Source organism: Aquarana catesbeiana, linkage group LG03 (genome assembly GCF_042186555.1).
Source record: "Aquarana catesbeiana isolate 2022-GZ linkage group LG03, ASM4218655v1, whole genome shotgun sequence".
Lineage (NCBI taxonomy): Eukaryota > Metazoa > Chordata > Amphibia > Anura > Ranidae > Aquarana > Aquarana catesbeiana.
This window is the reverse complement of record NC_133326.1, coordinates 280,224,746-280,251,784: the sequence shown is the minus strand read 5'-3', so window position 1 is coordinate 280,251,784 and position 27,039 is coordinate 280,224,746. Positions and strand designations below refer to the sequence as shown.

Genomic DNA, 27,039 nt, shown 5'->3' with positions numbered 1-27,039 from the left:
CCAGTTTTAGTAAATCAACCCCAGGCCAACCAAAACATGGACAGTTGGAAGCTATGAGTTTACCCTAATGCTCTGTTTCTTTAAACAATTAAACATTTTTAAATAAAGAGTATTTAAACCAAATAAATAAAATGCTCATCATAAAAAAGCAATCATAATCTAATGAATGTTTGCTTTGTGATTATAAACTCACATCTGTTTCCTGTAGGCTTGGACTGTGCAAATTCTTGGCCTGCTTTCTCCTTGCCGTGCTCCAGAAGGGTGGCATTAGCCTTATTTTTAATGTGCTTTACATTGTCTACAGTCTCAGGGGGTACTGTGCTGGCTCCAGGTGCTTTGTAGTCACTCTCCTCAGGGGCCATACTTGTGTCTGTTGTCATCTTCTTGGAGGACTGACAATGTTTCTTTGTGTATACCGCACCCTCGATGAGCTCCTGCCAGCTATAGTTAAGCACATTCACTACACCCTGAGGAAAAATGATCTCATACTGAGAGAAAAAATGCAGTAGTTTCCCAAGCTCATATAACAGTGTTGGAGCAACATATTTATAATCATCAAAGGGGTTCATGAAGTGTTCATCATCGGTGATGACATGGCTGAGTTTTTGGCTACTGTTCTCCACAACATTCTTTTGTAAAGTAGAGCTGCCGATTTCAGGCAATACCGCATATTTTTCTTTGTGCATTTTTTCATCCTTGGGAAGTGCATTTTGCTTCCTCTCAGCTTGAGCGGGACCTCCTTTCTTATTCCTGTTCAGGCTGAACATAAATCAACAAACCAATGGGTAACTACAGTACGAACTGATTTAAAAAAACAACTGTGAGATCCATTTGAAGCAAGAGGAATTGCTATGTGTGCTGCAGATAAAGCCATATTAAACAGTATTCTCATAAGACTTTCTTTCTTTTATTTTCACCAGGTGATCCTGCCAGTAAGTCTTGTTGTTTTTCAACAGAACAAGCTGCCCTGCAGAGGTAGCAGTTGACGGGTTGAGGCAAACTATTTACTAATGACAGGGGTGATTAACCACTTGACCTCTGGAAGATTCACCCCCCCTTCATGAACAGCATATTATTACTTTAACAGCTTGCCAACCAGCTCACGCCGATATAAGTTGGCAGAAGGGCACGTACAGGCATATTAACGTACCTGTATGGTGCCCTTTAAGAAGCTGCTTGCGGGCTCGCCCGCCGCGAGCTCCGTGAGTGTGATCGTGGGTCCCGCAGACTCAATGTCCGCGGGATACCCGCGATCGTCTCACGGAGAGGAAGGATGGGGAAATGCTGATGTAAACAAGCATCTCCCCGTTCTGCCTAGTGGCACTGACACTGATCATAGCTCCCTGTAATCAGGAGCGGTGATCAGTGTCGTGTCACACATAGCCCCTCCCCCCACAGTTAGAATCACTCCCTAGGACACACTTAACCACTACAGCGCCCCCTAGTGGTTAACCCCATTCACTGCCAGTCACATTTACACAGTAATCAATGCATTTTTAATCGCACTAATCGCTGTATAAATGTGAATGGTCCCAAAATAGCACCAAAAGTGTCCGATCTGTCCGCCATAATGTTGCAGTCACGATAAAAATCACAGATTGCCGCCATTACTAGTAAAAAAAAAAAAAATTATTAATAAAAATGCCATAAAACTATCCCCTATTTTGTACACGCTATAACTTTTGCGCAAACCAATCAATAAACGCTTATTGCGTTTTTTTTTACCAAAAATATGTAGAAGAATACGTATCGGCCTAAACTGAGGAAAAAAAATGTTTTTTTATATAATTTTTGGGGATGTTTATTATAGCAAAAAGTAAAAAGTAATGTGTTTTTTTTTAAATTGTCGCTATTTTGTTTTTTATATAGCGCAAAAAATAAAAACCGCAGAGGTGATCAAATACCACCAAAAGAAAGCTCTATTTGTAGGAAAAAAGGACGTCAATTTTTTTTGGGAGCAACGTCGCACGACCACACAATTATCAGTTAAAGCGACGCAGTGCCGAATCGCAAAAAGCGTCCTGGTCTTTTGCCAGCCAAATGGTCCGGGGCTGAAGTGGTTAACTAAGAAAATATAAAGAGAGATACGAGCGCACAGGCTCATGGTGTAAATAACGTTTGGTTACTGAAATGGAAAGATATAAAATCGATACACTTACAAGTGTAGATGAAACATGAGCGTTTACATTTTTTTTTTTTTTTTTTATTGTTTTTTATTTAATCCAAGAGACAAGACCCTCAGGGTCAACATAATGAAGATACAGAAGCAAAACGTATTACATGGACATATGTGGTGCTACACCTCATAACAGTTTGTACTATTACAGGAGAGGAGAGATTCATGACGGAGATTGAATTGATTTCCAGAGTGTATAGTGGGTCAGATCTTCTTGATATATAGTTCTACTAGGCATATTGTGCACTCCCTTACCCTATGAGAGCGTGTTTGTATGCGCGGTGAGAAAATATAGTGCTATTCCGTGAGCCTCGTCCCTTACAGTTTTCCTTTTATCTGAAGTACTAAGAGTAGAGAGAAATAGCATAGACAGTAGGTGGGGGGGAAAGGAAATCGAAAGTGGGGGGAAGAGGAAAAAAAAAAGGGGGGGTTCCACAGAGTAGCTAGGTTATAGCATGACCCAGTGAGTTTGTTGCAAAGTAGATATGCGACAGGAGAATTTGTATGATTCAGACATTTGTGTCGTTTCCCCGGAGCACCTGGCCCTCTTCCGAGAACACAAATAGGTTCCAAAGCATCCAATTTTGAAGTACTGGTCCCGTCGATGTCGGGCTATGATAATAAGGTTCTCAATTTTATTTATGTCCTCAACCATTCTAAGCCACAGGTCTATGGTCAGTGGGTATAGGGATTTCCAGTGGAGGGCAATACGTGCTTTGACAGCGTCAAGGAGTTAACTGATTACGGACCTCCTATAAGTGTTTTCCGGGGTCGTGGAAGCATGGAGGAGAAAGAAGGCGGGGTCGTCTGGAACAGGACATTCCCTGAATTTCTGTACGATTTGGTGGACATTTCTCCAAAAGTCTACAATCTTGGGGCATGACAGAAGATATGTAGGAGAGTTCCTCAGTCCCTCTGGCACCGCCAACATAGGTTGGACGTTGCGGGGAAGAATTTATGCAGTAGCGATAGAGTTCTGTACCACCTCAACATAATTTTGTAGTTAGTTTCTTGAATTTTTGTACAGATGGAGGATTTGTGTGTCAATCTGAGGATACGATGTCGTTGGTTGGGGTTGAATTGACGACTTAGCTCCCATTCCCACCCGATCAGACCCGGAGGTTGCTAGTTCGCTGGGGGAGCAATCAACAGGTTGTAGGTGAGAGAGAGTGTGTGTGTGGTAGCGCTCCAGTCTCTATACAATATTCTTCTTTTTTTAAATCTTTTTATTAAATTTCTTAACAGACAAAACAAAGCACAACAAGACATCATACACACTGAACCAAAAATATAATAATACAAATTTCAAAATCCAATATATCAATTATTAATCCAAAAGGAAAGAGAAAGAGAGGGAAAAAAAAAGAAAGAGCAAAAGATTTTTAAAGTAAACATTAGTTCCTTCTTTTCCCAATGACCCCAAACATTTCTCATATGGGAGCACACCTATTATAAACAATGGCCTCTGTGGGCATTCAATGCTGTATACGGTTTGTCCAGCCACCCACACTTTATCATACTTACTAGGACAGCCCCTATTCATGTAAGTATCTCTATACAATGGAAGATTATTATTTACCAATTGTTTTTATTTATTTATTGTTTTTATATGGTCGTGAGGGGTTGGCTACGGTCATTGGGAGGTGGTACAGACCTTAAGAAATGGTGGAGCTGAAGTGCTCTTAAAAAATCTAAGCAGAAAGGACCTGCGGGGTCCGAAAGTTCTGTTATGGTCTTCCAGCATCCTATGGCTCAGAAATGAGAGGCTTGGAAAAAGCCTTAGCTGATCAAATTTTGAAATATCACCTCATGCAGTCCCCGAGCGAACAGAGGGTTTCCCAGTATAGGGATTAAGGGTGAGTTCCGGGGTGAAAGAGAAGCTTGGGAGAGAAGTGTGCAAACTTGCATAGTAGGACCGATAAGAGGATGTTGTTTAATATTAGTGGGTAGCAATGCGTAGTACCAGGGTGCCCTATGTAGGGGAAATTACACTTTGGGCTTGCTCCAATTGAGGCCATAGCTTGGTATCCTGGTGTCGGCACCAGTCTATTAGCCTACTTAGATGTGTTGCATGGTAGTAAGTGCGGATGTCCGGCATCGCTAGGCCTCCGTGTTGTTTAGGTAGGGAAAGCATTTTCCTGCTGAGACGTGGTCGTTTGCGGGCCCAAATGAATTCTATGAACGTTGATTGTGTTTGTTTAAAGTAACTTGTGGGGATGTGGATAGGTAGGGCCTGAAAGAGATACAAAAATGTAGAGAGAATACTCATTTTGAGTATGTTACAGCGGCCAAACCACGAGTGGAGGCCAGTGTGCCAAGTGTTTTCAGGAGAGGAGGGAAGTTGAGATTTAAAAGTTTTGAGAACCTCAGGGGGATGAATGTGCCCAAATATTTCTGAGCGGTTTCCATCCATCTTAATTTAAAACTTGCTTGAAGGTGTAGAAGATGTGGTTGTGGTATACCAACCCCCATCGCCTCTGATTTGGAAAAAATACATTTTTAGGTTGGAGAGTGCGCCGTATGTTGCGAATTCACGTAGAAGTTTTGGGAGGAAGATGATTGGGTTCGTAAGTGAATACATCATATCGTCTGCATATGCTGATACTTTTTGTTGCGAGTGTCCCACTTCAATACCAGAGACATCTGGATTAAGCCGCACATGAGACAGAAAAGGTTCCAAGGATAGGGCAAAAAGGAGAGGCGATAGCGGGCATCCCGGTTTAGTCCCATTTGCAATCGGAAAGGGTTGGAGAGCATTCCATTGGCCCTGATCCTGGGTGACAGGCCAGTGTAAATGGAAGAAATCTAGTTGAGCATATTGTTCCCCAAACCTGAATGTCGCAGGACTGCGAACATAAAGAGCCAGAGCACCCAATCAAAGGCCTTTTCCGCATCTGTCCCAATAAACACACATGGCGTTTTGGTGGTATTGGTTACATGTAGTAGATTGAGGACTTTAGTCTTATTGTCTTTGGCTTCTCTGCATGGTACGAAGCCTACTTGGTCCAGATGGATTAGGTAAGGTAAGTAGTGCTGTAGTCTGGTTGCTCTGATTTTAGTAAATAAATTAAGGTCGGTATTCAATAGGGATATGGGCCGGTAGCTCCCGCACAGGGTGGGGTCCTTGCCTTCCTTTGGGAACACTGAAATTTGGGCTTGAAGAGTAGACCCATGTAATGTCTTCCCCTTGCCTAGGTCATTGAATAGTTTAACTAAGTAGTTTCCGAGAAAAGGGAGCAAGGTTTTGTAGTATTGAATCGTGAGGCCTTCTGGCCCTGGTGCTTTCCCTGGTTTAGTGTGTCTTATGGCTAGTTGGAGTTCAGATAATGTAATGGGGTCTTCCAGTAATTTACTCACATCAGCCGGTAGCGAAGGCATCTGAGAGGTAGATATGTATTCCGCCATTTGCCCTTGGGAGGGGGTTGTTGTTCGCAGGTTGTAAAGAGATTCATAGTAAGATTTAAATTCCCGGACCACAGGGGATATAATGTGCGGTATGTAGATGCTAACAACAGACTTGGAGTGCTGCCTTGGCTTTAAAGTGTAAGAGGTCAGTGATTTGGTTACGGACGGTATTAAGTTCTCTTTCCAAAGGTCGGGACGGGCCCTTCTTATGACTTGCCTCTATGGCCTGTAAGTCGTTTAAAAGGGAGGTCAATTGTGCTGTACGTTGCCTTTTGATCCTAGACCCGTGTTTAATGAGCACCCCACGTATCACTGCTTTGTGGGCCTCCCAGACTATGCCCATGTCGCTGTTGTGTGTGTCATTGGTGTGGAAGTAATGTCCTACCTCTTTGATGACATCAGCCAACACATCATGATGTTGCAGGAGACTCATTCAGCCTCCATGGCTTGTGTTGCGCCATAAGGCAGTCAGAGAGAGCGTACCTCAAGACCACAGGAGCATGGTCTGACCAGGTAATGGATCCTATGGAAGTGTCCTTGATAACGTGAACTTGGGCATGGGGGATTAGGAAGTAGTCCATTCGTGAATATACTTGATGTCGCTGGGAGTAAAATGTATAGTCTCGTTCGCCAGAATGGAATAGATGCCAGACATCTATCAATTGTGCAGTATGAAGGGTTTTAACAATACGCTTGCAGATGCTCAGAGGGACTGAGGAAGATCCCAATGAAGTATCCTCTGTGGGGATCAGAGGGATGTTGAAGTCCCCACCCAATGATTAGCTGGTCGTCTGCAAATTTCAGGAGTTTTTCATGGTGGCAACTAAGGAAGAGGTCTTGATGACTATTAGGGGCATAGAGGTTCGCTAGTGTCACCTTGATGCTGGCGTTCATGCCACTTAAAAATAGGTAGTGACCTGCAGGGTCCGTCTGTATGTCAAGGTGTGTCCAGGGTATTCGTGCTGACAATAGGATGGATACACCCCGAGTCTTAGCTGCCGAGTATGTAGAATGGTATGTCGTGGGGAAAAATTTGTTCCTGAGTATGGGCAGTTTGTCATCTCTAAAGTGTGTTTCCTGTATTAAGATGATGTCTGCTTTAAGGCGGTGCATGTCATATAGGAGCATCCGTCTTTTTTCAGGGACGTTAAGTCCTTTCGCATTGAGTGAAATTATTCTAAGTTCGTCCATGTTCGTGGAATCTAGCGGGGAGAGCACCCGGAAGTGAAAGGGGGGAAGACAGGGACAGGGATAGGGTATAGGAGTGGGGATAGTCAAGAACAGGAGAGAAAGCTAAGAAAGTAGGAGAGCAGAAGGGTAGTATAGAGGGTTAGGTATACCAAGAAAATAGGAGGCTGCTACTAGAGCGAACATCCGCAGTCTAAACAGTATCAGTAGCAAATCCTCACTAAGACGCTCTCCAGTAAGCAACTGGGAGTTGAGCACAGTTCTATGTGGAGGAGCGGTTAGACAGAGCCGGGAAGAGAGCCTCCGACCCATCCCGCCCCTCCCAGCAATGGAAATCATTCTATGTAACTTAACAGTACGCAGATAACAGTTGTAACGAAACGTGTGATAACAACAGGCATGAACTAAACATAACTTTGACATAAGGTTATGCTTGGATGGCGATCTGATTCTGAGTCCCCCCCAAAGGGTCTATAGGGCCATCTCCGCCACGACCCTCAAATCGCCCCCGGTAGTGGCACGAGCCCCAAGCAGTATGCCTAGGGTTGCCACCTTTTCTTCAAGCCAAACTCGAATACTTTAGCGGCGGCATTTTTTGGGGGGGTATACGCTATAAGATTGTAAAAGACCTGGGACACTTTTGGTGGCCTGAAAGAGAGTAGTAATGTGGCGCATAGCTTGCCGCAGCAAACAGTGTGCGTGGCTGAATTGTGAATGTTCTGCACGGAATGCAGGGGCCAGATATGTCCTGAGGAGAGGGATAGTGCTAGTAGGGAGGTGGGGAGAGTTAGATATGTGCTGGGTGACAGTTGCGACTGGTGCTTAAAATTTTTTGGGGGGCGCAAACAAACTGATAAATTCTGAAAAAAAGACATCAATTGCAGCCTCACTGTGCCCCATAAAATGCAGCCACTGTGCCCCATAAAATGCAGCCACTGTGCCCATAAAATGCAGCCACTGTGCCCATAAAATGCAGCCACTGTGCCCATAAAATGCAGCCACTGTGCCCATAAAATGCAGCCTCTGTGCCCATCACATACAGCCTCTGTGTCCATCATATACAGCCTCTGTGTCCATCATATGCAGCCTGTGCCCATCGTACAGCCACTGTGCCCATTATATGCAGCCTCTGTGCCAATCATACAGCCTATGTGCCCATCATACAGCCACTGTGCCCATCATATGCAGCCTCTGTTCCAACCAATCATACAGCCTCTGTGCCCATCATATGCAGCCTGTGCCCATATGTCCTGGGAGTGCTGGGGGGGGGGGGGTCAGATATGTTTTTGGGGGGGCACTTTGTGAGACAAAAGGGCCAGTGCAAGGGGTAGGGGTAGGGGGGTAGGATATGTGCTGGAGGGGTCCTTTGGGAAGTAAGAGAGATAGTGCAAGGAGAGGTTGCCAGATTTCAAATCCAATCCACTCTTCTAGCATTGTCTTGCCCCTGCCAAAGCCCCCCCAGAACATATCCTCCAAACCCCTCGATCACTCCACATATTTTCTTCCTTGTCCTCCTTTCCAGCCGCTCTCTTGCCCTCCCTCCTCCATCTACAGAGCATATTAAAAACTTTCTACAGACCTGGTATTAGCACATCCCTGCTCTCCCCTCCTCCTTGTGTGTGTACAGAACAGAGAAGGGGGAGGAGGGGAGGAGCTTTGATTCACTGACACTCTGCTCTGCTGAACCAAGCTGCTGTCAGGGAGAGGGGAGACTCGTCACTCTCGGTGCAGTCTGTGTAAATAATGTGTCTGGGTGTCTCGGTGTAAACCTGAACACATCTTATAAAAACCGGACTGTCCGGGAGAAAACCGGACAGATGGCAACCCTAAGTAGGCCCGGGGTCCCTGTCACGTCTAGCAGGAGTGGCACAGACACCGCAAAGAATTACATCCATGGGGTGGTGGTCTCCCCGCCTGCCTAGTATCCCTCAAAGGTCTGCCCCCCAATACATGCCGTGTCAGTGAGGTAGCACCCTCAGTGTGGAATAGTGGGGTAACGAGAACCTAAAAAAACCCCAAAAGTTCCAAGCAGGGGTGTCCACATCCGCACATGAGGCAAATCCCCTACAAGTACAGTACCCCGCAAGGTCATCAACCGCCCCCACCCTGGATAGGCATGTGAGTCTCTACGCAGTTACCAGCATCCCGGTCATTTGGCACAGCCCGATGGGACCAGCATGCGGTAGTAGCATGCCATCACCGGGGTGGTTCCATCTCAGAGCTTCCTGAAGGCTAAGCAAAAACCCCCCTTAGAGAGGTAGGGTCCAGCAAACCAGGTCCTGCATGGAGACTAAGACAACGAGTTCCTTACATTCACAGCTACCCTATGTAGAACATAGTATGCACATTCTATATGTATTACCGCATGGGAAAACAAACATTAAGGCACATAGTCCTTCAGTAAAAAAGATATGCAGGAAATATTTCAATCAGAATGCTGCACCATCTTCGTATAGGGGTCAGCATATCGTGGGGCAGTTGGAGTTTGTAGTTCTGGGGCCCCTGTAGTATGCGAGGAAGCACAACTGCAGCAATAGCAGGGCTAAAACATTAGGGAGCAAAGCCCCTCGATAGTTCTTTCCTTGGTGAATTTGGGGGACATGTGTACATCCAGAGATCAGCCGGGAGTCAAGTAAAACGGGGTGGTATGCAGGGTTTTACACTGCGGGCTGCCATGTTGGGTACCGGGGATACCACTCAATCCGAGGGGACTAAAGAGTCTCGTAAGTCCAGGGAACCAGCATGTCCGTGAGTGGGAGTAGGGTCAGGGTGGTGAAGGCTGGCAAGGGGTAGGGAAGGGAAACAATCCCATACAGGGGTAACTCAGCAAAATTATTGCTGCTGGTAGGCAGCGAGCTGTCCGTGGGTCAGGCTGGCGGCAATGGTACAGGTGCTCAGGGGGTGAAACAGAGAAAATGGCAGTTTGTTTATGACTCAGTGACCGCTCCAGAGAGGGCGCCCTGGATCTCCTCGTGTTTCTCTGCGGGCAGGCTTGCGACGGGCCATGAAGTGTATAGAGGCCCGATCTGCCGGTGGGTCGCGGGAGGATTTGGAGCCAGTCCGGAACTGGTATTGGATCCGCTTCAAGGAAGGAGAACAATGTAGGTAACTCGGCAGGTGTCTGCAGGGTGAAGGAGGTCGTGTCCTTCCTGAACGTAACTGCTAGTGGGTAGCCCCAGTAGTAGGTGCAGACTTTTTGTTACACCAGCTCCAGGACCGGGCACAGGAGAGCCCTGGGTCACAGCGTCGCCCAGGAGAGGTCCGGCAAGATCCTGATCGGTGCCCCATCGATGTCCACGTCTCCGTGCTCCCACGTCCAGCGCAGAATGTCCTCCTTCCGTGTGTAGCGGTGGTGTCTGCACACTACATCACGCAGTCTGCCAGGATCCGAAGACCTAAGGCCTAGGGCCCAGTGTCATGGGAAGGGTCTCCAGTACTCTGTGGAAGATCGCCAGAACAGTCTCCCCAAGGTTCTCAGCACCCGTGACTCCAGGGAGCCCACGGAGCCGCAGCTTGTTATGGCGGCTCCAGCGCTCGATGTCCTCCAGGTGGAGCTACAGAGCAATGGCCGTGTCTCAGTGGGCTTCTCGAGAGTGCTCCAGGGCTGATACCCGGTGTTCCAGGGTGGAGAATGTTGCTTCCCCTGCAGTCACCCTATCTGTGAGTGTATTCACATTGTCTCTCACCTCCTGGATGTCACGACGATGTGTTTCCTCCAGCCGGAGGATCAGAGTCTAGATGTCCGTCCTGGTGGGGAGGGCCTGCAATAGTGACTGAATGTCCTGGTCCAGTTGTCTTGTGCCTGGCAGCTGCGGGGAGGCGGCCATCCTTGGCTGAAAGGCCGCCAGTGTCTCGGAGGAGGCAGAGGGACTGGGGGATGGGGTCCGCGTGTCCGGGCCTCCTGTGGGAGACCACATGGAGCCTTCACTCTAGCTCCTGGTGAGAGTCTCTGGAGTTGCGAGAAATACTGCTGTATTACGCCTTTTGACTTGCTGGAAGGGGTCGCCCGGGTTGCTGCTCTTGTTCTATGCCTTTTTGCTGATAGCATACCCGTGGTATGTGGTTGGTTTAGCCGAGAAGGGCAGGGTGAAGCCGGAAGCTCTCACAAAGTGCTGCTTCACTCAGCCATGTCCAGGCCACGCCCTGAGCGTTTATGTTGTATTACATTCTAATCAATGTCAGTGTCAATGGCTCGAAAAATACATCTCCGAAATTGCACATATGTTGTTTTTGAGATGTACTGTATTTTTCAAAACACTCACATTGATTATATGAGATTATATATATATATATATATATATATATATAAAATCAATTTTATAATTTTGCTTTTGAAGCCTTATTGCCAGTATAATTTTACTAATGAATAAATAGAATAAAATAGATAAGGATAGATTTATATATATATTTATATCTTCTAGGGGTTAAAAATTCATTTCCCCAAAAAAAGAATAATCTGCTAAAAAGCAATTCAGTTAAAAGCAATCCAGTAAGAAGGAATTTACCAAAAAGAACATGGTTGAACGAATTGCACAATAATGCAAGATATATGAATATGTAAATATATTTTTAATCCAATTTTTATTGAACTTATATATATATTCTTCTATATTCAAATTGTTTTTTGCACCATAAGCCTGTGCGCTCGTGTCTCTCTTTATATTTTCACAGCTGCCAGTCTCCCGCTGATCACAGAGCTGCAAGAAGAGTGGTGTCAGATAGACATTTGCATTAACTCTTTCACTTGAAGAATTTCTTGGACAGTGTGTTTGTTTTTTTTTTGTTTTATTTTGTTTTTGGACACCACATATCTTTTAGCGCAAATTCTGTGTCTTTTTGTTAATTTCTTTTTACTTTAACTGACAATTGCACGGTCCTGCAACCCTGTACCCAAATTAAATTTATGTACCGCATTTATCGGCGTATAACACGCGCCGGTTTATAACACGCACCCCAATTTAAGAGGGAAGTTTCAGGAAAAAAAATTGCTTTTTTTAAATAAACCACTTTGAAGCAAGATAATGGTCACTGAGCATCAATGCAGCCTGATTAGTGCCCATCTGCAGCCTCAATGCAGCCTAATCTGTGACCATCTGCAACTTCAGTGCAGCCTGATCTGTGCCCATTTGTAGCATGATCTGTTCCCATCTGCAGCTTCAGTGCAGCCTGATCTGTGCCCATCTGCAGCCTGATCTGTGCCCATCTGCAGCCTGATCTGTGCCCATCTGCAGCCTGATCTGCACCCATCTCCCCCATCAATGCAGCTCACCATCTCTCCTCGCAGGAAATCACCGAGCCATCTACTGTTTACTCAGCTCTCAGTTGGCAGGCACATACACAGTCTCGCCTCCGCCATCGGCATTGGACCAGCTCCTGTGATAGATATAACACTGGTCCAATGCCGGTGGCGGAGGTGGGACTGTGTGTGTGATGTGAGAGCCAAGTTAGAGTCGAGCAGAGAGCCAAGTGGAGAGGAGATGACGGCTCTGTGGTTTCCCTCCTTCCCCTCCAAGGTATGCTGTCGGCTTATAACACGCACCCGAGATTTTCCCCCCATCTTCAGGGGAAAAAAGTGCATGTTATATACCGATAAATATGGTAATTTTTTTACCCACATATAAAGCTCTCTTTAATCACCTCTGGGCTTTTTATTTTTTGCGGTTTAAACAAAAAAAGATTGACAATTTTGAAATTAAAAATATATATTTTTTACTTTGCTATAAAACCTATCCAGTAAAAAAAATTGAAAAAATCTAATTTCTTCATAAATTTAGGACAATATGTTTTCTGTTACATATTTTTGGTAAAAAAATCCCAATAAGCGTATATTGCACAAAAGGTATAGCGTCTACAAACTATGGGATATATACTGGAAGTTTATTTCTTTTTTTATACTAGTAATGTCGGCGATCAGCGACTTATAGTGGGACTGTGATATTGCGGCGGACAGTCTGACACTAATTGGTACTTTTGACACTGTGTGGGAACCAGTGACACTAAGAGTGATCAATGCTAAAAATATGCACTGCCATTGTATTAATGACACTGGCTGGGAATGGGTTAAACATCTAGGGCGATCAAAGGGTTAATAGGTGTGCCTAACCAGTGTTTTTGTGTACTACCCTGTTTCCCCGAAAATAAGACCTAGCGTGATTGTCGATGATGGCTGCAATATAAGCCCTACCCCCCAAATAAGCCCTACCCTGTTTCCCCGAAAATAAGCCCTACCCTGAAAATAAGACCTACAAGGACTTTAACTAGGGCTTATTTGGGGGTAGGGTTTATATTGCAGCCATCATTGACAATCACGCTAGGTCTTATTTTCGGGGAAACAGGGTATGTCTGTTGTTTTTACAAAGGGATCTGATGGATTTTCTTTCCTGCATTGCAGGTAAAGAAAATCCACCACATCCCTGCTGACAGGACAGAGCTCTGCTTTGTTCACATAGGCAGAGGTCTGTTCTGTATCTCCCCTCTCCAATCAGCCGGTGCCGGTGGACATCAATTGGCCAACACCCGCTGATCTGCTTGTGCTGTGTGAGTCTAATCACAGCACAGTCGTGGCGCCAGTGGCTCATGCGCGTGCCCCCCTTACCCAGGAAGTGCCGGATCATGTACTAGGTACGTGATCCGGCGCAGGAGAGCTGCTCTGCTGCCATATAACTAAGTAATGTGATCAGCAAGTGGTTAAAATGGTCAGCTTTTATTTATGCAAAGTCTTTATCCCAAATGGAAAAAAATATTTGCTGTCACTGCTGTAACCTCTCCTATTCTCGATCTACCACTCCTTCCTGGGTCAGCTATACCATTTTTTTGCTGATGATACCCAAATCTATCTCTCTACCCATCAGCTCAATCCATCAGTCTCCTCACATATCACTAATTTACTAACAGACATATCAGTGTGAATGTCACACCACTTCCTCAAACTCAACCTGTCCAAAACTGAGCTCATAATATTTCCTCCCCCACGTGCCCCTTCCCCTGACTTCTCTGTAAAGATCAATGACGCAACCATCAACCCACCCCCGCATGCTAGGGGACTAGGTGTAATCCTGGATTCCGAACTATCCTTTTGACCCCACATCCAATCACTGTTCAAATCTTGCTGCCATAACCTCACCAACATCTCCAAAATGTGCCCCTTTCTAACCAATAGACAAACAAAGATTTGGGGGGCACACCCTAAAAGATACCAGACTCATCCACCTTACCAACCATTCAGTGTCTGCCCCCTCCTTGCCAACCTCTCCATTGGCTTCCGCTCACCCAACAAATTATATTCAAAGTACTAATGACAACTTACAAAGCCATCCACAACTGGGCCCCCAGCTACATCACTAACCTAGTCTCAAAATACCAACCAAATCGTCTTTGTTTCTACTACCATGCTCACCTCCAAGACTTCTCTTGAGCCTCCCCGTCCTCTGGAACTTCCTATCCCAATCTGTCTGACTATCTCTTATGCCCCGTACACACGGTCGGATTTTCCGACGGAAAATGTGTGATAGGACCTTGTTGTCGGAAATTCCGACCGTGTGTAGGCTCCATCACACATTTTCCATCGGATTTTCCGACACACAAAGTTTGAGAGCAGGATATAAAATTTTCGGACAACAAAATCCGTTGTCGGAAATTCCGATCGTGTGTACACAAATCCGACGGACGAAGTGCCACGCATGCTCAGAATAAATAAAGAGATGAAAGCTATTGGCCACTGCCCCGTTTATAGTCCCGACGTACGTGTTTTACGTCACCACGTTTAGAACGATCGGATTTTCCGACAACTTTGTGTGACCGTGTGTATGCAAAACAAGTTTGAGCCAACATCCGTCGGAAAAAATCCTAGGATTTTGTTGTCGGAATGTCCGAACAAAGTCCGACCGTGTGTACGGGGCATTACTCTGTCCACTTTTGGGTGTTCCCTTAAAACCCTTCTATTCAGAGAAGCCTATCCCACCTCCACCTAATAATCGTACATGTGTTTTTTCCATCAGCCTATCCCCCACATTTATAATCTTTTGTATCCCTTGACCCTCCCTTTTGGATTATAAGCTCTAACGAGCAGGGTCCTCTAATTTCTCCTGTATTGAATTGTATTGTAACTGTACTGTCTATCCTCATGTTGTAAAGCACTGCGCAAACTAATGGCACTATATAAATCCTGTATAGTATTATTAATATAATATTATTAATAATAAAAGTATTAGCTGGAGTTTGGCTTCAATTTATTAGTGTATCCAAATCTGCTAGTGCATCTAACACTACACTCCCCCCAGACTGGCAATGCTGCTGTCCATAGGTGTTTCTATTGCTCCTTCATCCACTCTAATAAAGGAGGTCTATTACTGGTCGGATCACCAAGTGGCAATAGAGGGGGAAAACAAGGAAAACCAATGCAGCCACCACATCTAAGGATTGGTAAATTGCAATATATTACATTTTTTTTTGGTTTAATACAAGGCCTGTCTATGTTAGTCTATGGCTTCATGCCCACCTAGGCGTTTTTGAGCTGCAAATGGCATAGGCATTTTTAAGCTGTAAAAAAATCCAGGACCAGTGGGTTCTGAGAGACGTTTTTCAGCTGTAACACTGATAAACGCTCAAAAACGTCACTCACCAAAGTTTTTAAACGTTTTTGATCCATTGAAAAAAAAAAAAATGTGATAAAAAAAAAAAGCTAAAAAAGCTAACGCGGAAAAACGCTAAAAAACGCTAATAAACGCTAAAAAAACGCTATTGCAAAAACGTTGAAAAAAGCTTAAAAAAGTTTTTAAAAAATCACTGCAAAGATACTGGCGTTTTCATAACGTTATTTTAACATCCTGTGTGCATGAGGCCTTAATGTTCAGACTGTCAACCTAAAGTGGCAGTATCTCACACACTTCCAGCTGCCATGGTTCTTGGATCAGAAAATCCAATAAATAACAAACAAGGAGCTGTTTCAATGCACGGGCTGATTTTCAAAAGACAAAGATTAGATACAAATTTGACAGACTGGTAATTTTCAAATAGTCAAGGTGCAACACTTTGCTTAGAAGTGACCATGTAGGGTTACTTTAAAAATGTAAGGTCAGGATTTACTGAGAACTCCAAGTAGTTTCTTACCTGTTAATGAAGTTGGCTAGACGAGGATTAATGTTTAAGTACTTCATATCAGAAGGTAATTCTTCAGGGATCTTCTTACTTCGCTTAACTGTCCTGGTTTTTAGCTAATACAAAGAAAAGGATATATTTCTTCTACAATATAGAAAAGCATTGGAAAAACTGCATGTGCCTGCAGAGGCCCTCTAGACCCAGCTTTTTGTCAAAAATATAGGGATTGATTTACTAAAGACAAATAGGCTGTTTATTTTTCCCAGAAGTTAGTGAATGTGGTGAAATGTCACTTTTCAATGAATACCCAATCATGTACAAGAGAAAAAGAAAACCAGCATTTTTGCTTGCCTGTGATTGGATTGTGGAAGTCATCAGAACTTCATTCAGTAAATTCTGGGGATAGTTCACTTACAAAGTGCAACTTCCCTTGCAAAGTGAATGGTCTATTTGCCCTTAGTAAATCAACCCCATAACATCAGAAAGTACATTGTACTATCCCTTCAGGAAGAGGTTATTATAATGGTTTGTCCTTTACCCCTTCCTGCTGACCGGGCACTGATATGCAGTCTCACGGAAGTGGGTCTTTAACCATGAGGCCGCATATCTGCGTACCTCTCGTTGTGCTGGGAGTGTGTTGCACAGTATCTACCAGCACAGAGACTGGGCTCAACGCTCAACGATCGGAACCCCCGATTCCTGGTCACCTGATCGTTGCGATAGCCTCTGATTGGCTATCACAATGATCAGTGACTGTGCAGCCTGCCCATGTGTTTACTTTCCCTTCTGCATGGAGGGAAAGATGTAAACAAACACAAGTGTGTAAAAAAAAAAAAAAAAAAGAAAGAAAACAAAATGCTAATAAAAAACATCAGGAGATATCCTTTACCATTTACCACCAAATAAAAGCTCAATTTGTCCTGAAAAAAAAACAAGGTATAATTTACCTGGATACACAAAGTCAGTGATAACATGTACAGTTTTATTAACGCAAAATTGTCAAATTTGCAAAATTGTGTTCAGGCATTAACATTTGTTTTACCCTCCATTATTAAGGGGTTAATAAGCCATATGCACTTCGATAACAATTATTAGGTTCTGATATGAGCATTAGCAATGACCAATTTGACAGTTGGCAAAAATGAACATCCTTCTTGCTGACAGCACAGCTAATAATCTTCACTTCAGTTACTATTTCCATATTGCATTAGGAGGTTTTTTGGCCTGTTCAAACTAAAGCATAAGAGCTACCTCCTACTGGCCATACACGTGGAAAATTGATAGAGCAGTTTAATACATATAATGGTGGTTTTGATCTACCACAAGGAGATGGAATCAAAATTGCTGGAAAAATCTAACTGCTTCAGCAAAATGGCCATAGTTTTTTAAGTTTGATTTGATCTGTGAACAAATTGTATTAAAGCTATCAATTTATTGCTCTGTTTCCCATTCACAATCAACCAAATTTTGGATGGCAATAAAAATTGTGGGTAGTAGATTACTTCGTTTTTGGCAATTAGATGTGAACATATATGACAGAGGAGTAACTAGATCCTTCAGGGCCACGATGCAGAAAACCATAAAGAGCCACCCTGACCCCCAGCTGGGGACCACCATGGTGGCGGAACACCAGGGCCCAGTCGCAAGTGCACTCTGCGCTTCGCACAGGGTGCAGAGTTCAGGGGTACACTACGTACAGAGTGCAGAGTTCAGGGGTACGCTGCATACAGAGTGCAGAGTCCAGGGGTACGTTATGTACAAAGTACCGAGTTCAGAAGTGTGTTATGGACAGAGTGCAGAATTCAGGAGTGTGTCACGTACAGACTGCAGAATTCAGGAGTGTGTCACGTACAGACTGCAGAATTCAGGAGTGTGTTATGTATAAGTGCAGTTTCAGGGAAGCGCTATGTAGAGAGTGCAGATTTCAGGGGTACCCTTTGCACAGAATACAGAGTTCAGGGGTGCACTGCGTACAGTGTAAAAGGTTTAGGGGTACGCTATGTACAGAGTGCAGAGTTCTGGGGTGCGCTGTGTACAGAATGCAGGATTTAGTGGTGCTTTTTGCACAGTGTGCAACACCCACTCCCCAACTTGCCTGGCTTTAGTAACTCCCTATGTAGGCAGCCCCAGGCCAATCCTGTGTAGGTGGCACTGTTATACCTCCCTGTGTAGGCAGCACTGCCTTGCAGGGAGATCATGCTCACAGATCTCACATTCTGGAGAGCTGTCTCTGCCGTGAGTGTGTGCAGGGATTTGTTACATCTGGAAGCCACTGAGAGCAAAGCTGTCCCCCTACAAGCGACACCAGAGAGTGGGAGCAGAGGGTGAGAGCTGGAGGTGGCAGAATGGAATTTTGACACATTCTGGCTGCAAAACTGCGTAAGAGGGCCACATGACAGGGCCTGGCGGGCTGAATTTTGCCTTGTGATTGACATATATGATGTAGAGCAGTGTTTCTCAACTCCAGTCCTCAAGCCGCCCCAACAGGTCATGTTTTCAGGATTTCCCTCAGATGAAACGGTTGTGGTAATTACTAAGCCAGTGAAACTGATCAAATCACCTGTGCAAAATAATGGAAAACCCAAAAATATGACCTGTTGAGGCACCTTGAGGACTGGAGTTGAGAAACACTGATGTAGAGCATGCTGCAAGCAGATGTGCAAGGTACAGACTTGTGTCTACAGGTACCGCCATAACAGGTTTTTGCCATGCTCACACTATAGCACACCTCTATCTACTCCCTCCAAGGGGATTACTATATTCCATTTATACTATATAACTGTGCATTGAGTACAGGTCCACACAGGCAGGACTATCCCTGTGACATCATTTACTATCTTTGACAATCAGCCACATGGTATTCATACATCCCATTTGTTTTCACCGCAGCGTGTATGAGTGATCAGTCAAGTCCTGACCAGAGCACACATACCCCCAGCTACCATTGGCATACATCATAGGAGTTCTGCACACTAAGGTGGACATTGTCCTTCATTACTCCTGCAGGAATTTCCAGCATGGCAGCACTGGCAGGATCATCATTGTGATTTTTTTCACTGTTCCAGATCTAACAGCAGTATCATTTTTTAATTTTTATATCCCAATCGTGACCAGGCTATGTTCACATATTACTACTAAGCCCAGGATAGGGCATATCTACTTTCAGTCATGATTTGGGACATACTACCAGCAGTTCAGCCTATTCAGGTGGACTTTGATTTTTTCCTTTCAATATAGGCTTGCAGGTGCGTTCTACGGCTCTCACACAGAGACTGAGGGGGAGGGGTGGTCTACCAGCGTTCTGTTTTCACCATTCAACGTTGTTTTATGTACACAGTCTATTCATTGTTATTTGCTTTGCACAACTCATAGATATCGTGGAGGAATGGACCACACCTGTGTGGCCACCTTCCACACATGTGGGATCCCCCTCCTTTTTTAACTCATGTGATTCATTTTTTCAATAAAGTTTTTTGTCATTGATCTCATAACGTGGCAGCTTCTCCCTTTTGTTGGCTATCCTGAGGCCGGTGTGGTCCCCTCCTTTTTTCCTTGTTTCTATTGTATCTTTCTTGCTAAGTGGGAGGTAGCCCGTCCTATGGACGAATCGTTTTGATCAATTGCACATTTTTTCATTAGACATGAGCAGATTCATAATAGTGGTTTTTAGTATTATTTTTTTTCAGCACACTATAGATTACACAGTGCATGGTGTGACTATACTGAACACAACTATGCAGACTTTACTATGCCCACCATATACATCCTATATGGACTTTACACTGTGCTCAGATGATATGCAGACTGCATGCAGTACACATCACACACAGTCTTGTACCCACAGCTCCCATAAACAGACATCTTAGCCCAGGAGGAAAGGTGCCAGGCCTCAAGGGCCCCCTGGAGCGAGGAGCTGGGTCGCCATAGTGACCCCTGCATTTACGCCCCTGATATATGGCATTCCTTGTGAATGGAAAGTGGTTGAAATGTAATAAAAATTGTCCCAAGATTGGCTCCACACATGACCATGTTCAAGGAATTCACCTATGCTCAACCAACTTTTAATGTGACCTACGACCAATGGTTTCTACTGACACCATAAAATGATGTACAGTGTTGGTGGTAGGTTAACTTGATCCATTTGGTTGTATTTTTCCATTGAAAACTTGTTAGAATTGCCTTAGAATTGTTATGCATGAGGCCAGCAATAAAGCTGAACTTCAGGCAAACAGCAAACTAACACAGACCGAATAAATATAGGAGAGATGCTTTACCTGCCAAAGGACTTCCCTTAACGTCTATTCAGCCCTGAGATTTCCTGGGTCCTGTCTAGCCAGAGAGTGGATCTGGTCTTTCTCTGAAACCAAGTCAGTCCATGTTCTTACATGGCATTTAAAGTATAAATGTTGTGATGAATTAATCAACACAGAGTTGCATTAATCTAAGGCATTTTTATCTGCCTGGAATTCAGCTTTAACATTAGCCCATAACACTTCACCTGCACCATAACATTTACCTATCACTTCATTTCCTATCCATTGACCCTAACTTTATTACTTTTAAAACAGAAAATTCAATAGTCATAAACAAATTCATACCCAAAAATATTACATTTTCTTGGCAAATGTATTTTATTATCACCGGACTATTGTACTGTAATACAACTGACCAAGGTTGTGAAACTTACCTGGTCATAGAAGTACATTGGTCCTGTTTGCACCATCATGACATTACTTCTTTTCTGGGATATAAAAGGAAAGTTCCAAAAATACATGATTTTATTACTGTCACTGCTTACATACTTAATTTTTGCTGAAACTGTCAGAGAATGCTACTGATATTCTACATTATAGCCAATATCCTAAATTACAGCTAAAATCCAAACACAAGTGTAGCCATCCTGCCCTAAGCAGGAGAGACTATCTAAGTAAAGTGTAAAGTTGTAAACCTCAGACATGAATTATTGTCATGTACCTAGTAGATGAGCCCGATATGCAGAGGAAGGCCTCTCTTATGCCCCTGACTCGCGGCCCCTGATAGAGTGAACAGGAGGCGCTGGAGTGCGGGGTATCACAAGCACCTGGCAGGATCAACAGCTGGGAAGTAGTTCTGGAGTTCTGGATGATGCTATGGCTGGAAGTCAGCAGACTTTAGACAGCAGACTTGGCTGAAGACTGGAACAGGCTCGTGTCAGGAAGCTATACACAGGATACAGAGAAGAGGTTCCAGGGACTTGAACACAGGAAGGTCAGGCAGGCCGGGTCATACACAGACAGTACTGGAAAAAATGCAGGAGACAGGAGCAGAGTCACTGGACAAGCCGGGTCGGTAACAGGCAGGCACGGATGAACCAGAGGATAAGGCAGGTGCAAGGTCATGGACAGGCCGGGGTCAGATGCAGGCGAATAGCAAAGGTAGTCACAGGGCAAGCTGGGTAATCACAGGAACAGATCAGATAAGCAAGTAACTCACAGGGAATGCTGTAGATCAGACAGCAAAGTTTCAGTGTAACAGCTGAGTTTAAATAGCCCGCCTGGTGCCGGGGATCGCACGTGCTCCTGTGAGCGCGTGTTCGCGCATGCGCATAGACACCCGCAATTGCACACCAGCTTGTGTAGAACTATTGTTCCCAGCAAGCCTTTCCTGACAATTATGAACAAAGCATTTCCCACTATAGTGTATACTCATCTCAATTAAAAGCATTAAGTGTCATTTCTGTCTGCTATCAGCATGAGTCGCTTCTGACACGTTTTCCTTACACCAAGAGAAAAAAGGTGACAGGGAGGGACCTTCAGCAGATTGACAGTCTCAGCTCTGTTACTATGTGCTGTGTGAAGGGGGGGAGTGTCCCTTAACTACAATCAGCTCTCAGAGCTCTCCTCACTTCTCACTCACCGTCGCCTTTTTTATGAACTCTCAGACAAACTTATAAATTCAACACTTTGAACGAATGTAAAGAAGAAAAGGCAGCAGATAAACAGATACAACTTATGTAGGAGGATTTGTTTTATTTCTGTGTTTACCTTAGGATAGCTCCTTCACTAGGTATATGGAAAGGTTTACAACCACTTTACTTGCTGGGAGGTAAACAGTCCAGGCTGATTTGTAGTCTGTACTCATTTGATCCTCCCTAGGCTCGGTATTGCTGTTTTTTGCGCCTGCTGACAGTAGGTGTCACTGGTACTGTAGCTCTGGCAATGAAGTAAGAGGCCACAGTAATGTTGAATTATGAATATTTATGCTCCCTTTTGCCAGCCACTAGGATGCCTATTACCAGTGGCACATGAAGGGGAAGACATAAATATCTGGGGCTGATATTGTAAGAGTCTCTTTCCCTCAGGCTTTGGCCTGGGGACCTGTGCGATCAATTTATCTGACCTCCTAGACCTGCAGCCTAGGATGAACCTAACGTGCTTGCTATTGGAAGCTAGGACTTGGCACAAACTGGCCAACCAGGAAGAAGGAGAAAGCTGAACCAAGACTGAAAGCCAGGAATGGAGACTCTGCTAGTGGAATGAGCAAAATGGAGGCTGGATCATCGCAGGGGCCTGGTGACTCTCCTGGGATGAAGCACTGAAAACTCTGTAAGCCATCTGGGGTGTGTTATTTACAGTGTTGCCAATGTTAGCTTGAAAGTCCTTTACACTGTACAAGCTGAAAGTGGATCTGGAGTCTGTAAGCATTGCTATGGGTATCTGCAGCCCATACCTTTCTCTTCCTGTAAATTGCCAGAAGGATAAAACCTTTGAAAATCCTTAAAATGACTAGTACCAGGGCTTTTTTTCAGGGGGAACTTGGTGGAACTCAGTTCCACCACCTTTGGCTCAGACCCTTTGGTGCCTGCTCACCACAATCACTTGTAAACACAGAAGTCTGGTTTCTGTGTTTACACGTGACAGCTCTGCACTCTGTATGTAATGCAATCCTGGTATTTAATGGCCCTTTAAGATCCTCCTACTGTTTTCGTGAAATTTGACTGAACACACCCACTATTTGATGTGATTTGGAGGGTGTGTGTAGGGGGAGGGGTTTTGTGGGGCCGTGGTTAAGTTCCAGCACCTATTGTTTGGGAAAAAAGCCCTGACTAGTACCCAATGTTTCTTGATTCCTCATTACTAGCCAAGGACTCAGTCCTCAGGTAAATATTAACCCACCTTACCTGGGGATCAGGGGGTACTAAATAAAGATGACAGCCCTGATGTCTAAATCTTTAAAAACAAGGTAGCAATGCCAGACCCCCCCTGTTTATATGCTGACAGGTCCCCCAAAATGCCACTCAAAACAATTTATTTTCGGTTTTAGATAAGGAGTGGCAAAGGGTTGGAACCGCTATTAAATTATTATTGCTCTCTGTCCCCACTGGGGGACAGTTGTCAGGGGGACACAAAATGAGGATAAGGCCAGGCTGATAGCTGTCACCAGTACAGAGGAAAAAAATAAGGAAAAAACCAAAAATCCATACCATTCCCTTATCGGAGCACGCAGCCTGGCAGGCCAGGAAAGGGGGGGAACGAGCAAGCGCCCCATTTTTCGGAACTATACCAGGCCATATGCCCTCAACATGGGGGGCTGGGTGCTTTGGCTCTGCCCCCCCCCCCCACCCACACCAAAGAACCTTGTCCCCACGTTGACGGGGACAAGGGTCTCTGACCAACAACCTTGGGCTGGGGTTGCGGAGGTCTGCGGGCAGGGGGCTTATCGGAATCTAGAAGCCCCCTTTAATAAGGGGCCCCCAGATACCGCCCTCTCCCCCATGTGAATGAGTAGGGGGTACCCCTACCCATTCACCAGAAAAAGTGTAAAAAAAATAAAAAATAAAAACAGTGGCCAGGTTTTTGCCAATTCCTTTATTAATAAAAAAACAAAAAAAACATTGTCCCCCGATGTAGATCCAGCGCCCGCTGCCACCGCCGGACCCGAAAAAAGAAATAAAACACTTCGCCGTCAATGAAGGCTGACTGCCTACTGCAGGCTACGTCGTTTGACAGTTCTTACATAGGTAAGGGCAGAGCCACCTGGCAATGTCACCCGGTGGCCCTGCCCCCTTGTGAGGTCACCGACCCAGCATGCAACAACCTACAAATTCAGGTGTTCGTCAAACAGGCGAATAGACATTGTTCGGGCTGAACCTTTGCTCAGCCTGAACCGTTCTTCCAACTCTATTGGTGTTATGCAGCTAGTACTGCAATTGGTGGAGCTATGCAGGTATCATAAAATGTAGACATATGCAATTTGTTTCGTAACGAATCTAAATTCAGCCGAATTTTGCATCGTACACTTGGATGCATCTGAATGCCCGAAGAAAAAATGACTAATTTCATCGAATACAAAATACATTTTAATGAAAATAATGAATGAATTCAATGTGATTTGTTCATTGGTTAAAGGTCTAATGAAACAAAAGGTCAACTCAGAGTAAATCTTACAGCCCAATTAGCTGATTCATTTTGTGCTAGAGGTTGGATTACTGGCAAAGAGCATTCCTGAGAACTAAGTGAGAAGGATGTTGTATTGTATTTGAGCAGAGGAGAAGAGATATTGTCATTGTGTGTGTTAATAGATTCAATAAACAAACGACTTTCCAAACTATAAATCGTTATCATGAATATATATATATATATATATATATATATATATATATATATATATATATACAGTGCCTTGAGAAAGTATTCATACCCCTTGAAATGTTCCACGTTTTGTCATGTTACAACCAAAAATGTAAATGTATTTTATTAGGATTTTATGTGATAGACCAAAACAAAGTGGCACATAATTGTGAAGTGGAAGGAAAATGATAAATTGTTTTCAAACTTTTTTACAAATAAATATGTGAAAAGTGTGGTGTGCATTTGTATTCAGCCCCTCTGAGTCAATACTTTGTAAAACCGCCTTTTGCTGCAATTACAGCTGCAAGTCTTGTTGGGTATGTCTCTACCAGTTTTGCACATCTAGAGAGTGACATTATTGCCCATTCTTCTTTGCAAAATAGCTCAAACTCTGTCAGATTAAATGGAGAACATCTGGGAACAGCAATTTTCAAGTCTTGCCACAGATTCTCGATTGTATTTACGTCTGGACATTGACTGGTCCATTCTAACACATGAATATGCTTTGATCTAAACCATTCCATTGTAGCTCTGGCTGTATGTTTAGGGTCGTTGTCCTGCTTGAAGGTGAACCTCCACCCCAGTCTCAAGTCTTTTGCAGACTGTAACAGGTTTTCTTCTAAGATTGCCCTGTATTTGGCTCCATCCATCGTCCCATCAACTCTAACCAGCTTCCCTGTCCCTGCCGAAGAAAAGCATTCCCACAACATGTTGCTGCCACCACCATGTTTAACGGTGGGGATGGTGTGTTCAGGGTGATGTGCAGTGTTAGTTTTTCGCCACACATGGCGTTTTGCTTTTAGGCCAAAAAATTCAATCTTGGTCTCATCTGACCAGAGCACCTTCTTCCACTTGTTTGCTGTGTCCCCCACATGGCTTCTTAAAACTACAAACTGGACTTCTTATGGCTTTCTTTCAACAATAGCTTACTTCATGTCACTCCATAAAGGCCAGATTTGTGGAGTGCACGACTAATAGTTGTCCTGTGGACAGATTCTCCCACCCGAGCTGTGGATCCCTTCAGTTCCTCCAGAGTTACCATGGGCCTCTTGGCTGCTTCTCTAATTAATGCTCTCCTTGCCCGGCCTGCCAGTTTAGGTGGACGGTCATGTCTTGGTAGGTTTGCAGTTGTGCCATACTCTTTCCATTTTCAGATGATGAATTGAACAGTGCTCTGTGTGATGTTCAAAGCTTGGATATTTTTTTATAACCTAACCCTGCTTTCAACTTCTACACAACTTTATCCCTGACCTGTCCGGCGTGTTCCTTGGCTTTCATGAAGCTATTTGTTCACTAAGGTTCTCTAACAAACCTCTGAGGGCTTCACAGAACTGCTGTATTTATACTGAGATTAAATTACACACAGGTGGACTCTATTTACTAATTGGGTGCCTTCTAAAGGCAATTGGTTCCACTAGATTTTAGTTAGGGGTATCAGAGTAAAGGGGGCTAAATACAAATGCACGTCACACTTTTCAGATATGTATTTGTAAAACATTTTGAAAACCATTTATCATTTTCCTTCCACTTCACAATTATGTGCCACTTTGTGTTGGTCTATCACATAAAAATAACATGATAAAATGTGGAAAATTTCAAGGGGTGTGAATACTTTTTCAAGGCACTGTACATACATAAATATCAAATCGAATCGATATACATAGAAAAGAATAGATTTGGTATAACGAATATCCACACTCTACGGAAATAAAGAATTATCCAAAAACCAATTAACGTAACATAACGAATATAACAGAACGAAATTATGTATTATTACGAATTGAAACAAAACGAAACTAAATTTCCATTGTGCACAAGTCTAATTAAATGGGAGGTAAATGAGCCACCGCTCAAGGAATCCTGGTTGAGAATGGCTGCATTAGAGTATACTTGGTAAACTGTAGACAGCAATGTGTAGTAAACATGTTCATGTTATTTTACTGCTATCGTATCTCATATCTATATCCAAAAAATTCATTGCTACCAATATTTAGAAAAAGCTATTGCTACAACACATACAGTACGTTTATATATCACTTTAGTTCATGTGCTACCTGGTGTATATGATTCAACTCTTAAACTCCCACAATGCAGCAAATGGGGTATATGTAAATGCAGGAATAGAACATTTTCAAGGTCATTTGCAGGCATAATTTTATGACTAAGTAAGATACAATCAAAAAAATTCAAACCGATTATTACATTTCTATTATATTACATTTGACAGTGTCAACTTACTAACTACCTTGATGTGTTGCAGTAGCACTTACACAGCTAATCAAAATGCAAACCTATAACACAATGTGAATTCTATCAATTTACAAACAAAAGAAATAAAAAGTTAAGGGTGAGAATTAAAGAGTAAAAAACACATTATAGTAAGGCGTATTTTACTTTCTCTTGAAAAAATATTAAAAATAGAACTTACATTGTGAAGGTGAGTTTGTTAGAAGTTGAAGAGGTATGTGCGATCGCTGGAGAAAGCAGTCGTCTTTCTTGTGTTGTGCACTGTGGAGTTTGAAGGCTGGTTGCCTAGTTACCAGATGCATTCTTTCTGCTGTGGAT

At 43.8% G+C, this 27,039-nt stretch overlaps 1 protein-coding gene across 1 annotated transcript in view; it reads right to left on the bottom strand.

Annotated features, from left to right (window-relative positions):
• Positions 1-27,039, bottom strand: part of LOC141132111 (uncharacterized) — a 37,418-nt gene extending 10,379 nt beyond the window's left edge. Inside the window, exons 1-4 of the mRNA XM_073620158.1 lie at positions 26,903-27,039; positions 20,553-20,606; positions 15,878-15,981; positions 194-759 (exon numbers count right to left, since the gene is read on the bottom strand). Coding sequence (XP_073476259.1) covers positions 194-759; positions 15,878-15,981; positions 20,553-20,591 — 709 coding nt within the window. The 5' untranslated portion in view covers positions 20,592-20,606; positions 26,903-27,039. The remainder of the gene's footprint in view (positions 1-193; positions 760-15,877; positions 15,982-20,552; positions 20,607-26,902) is intronic.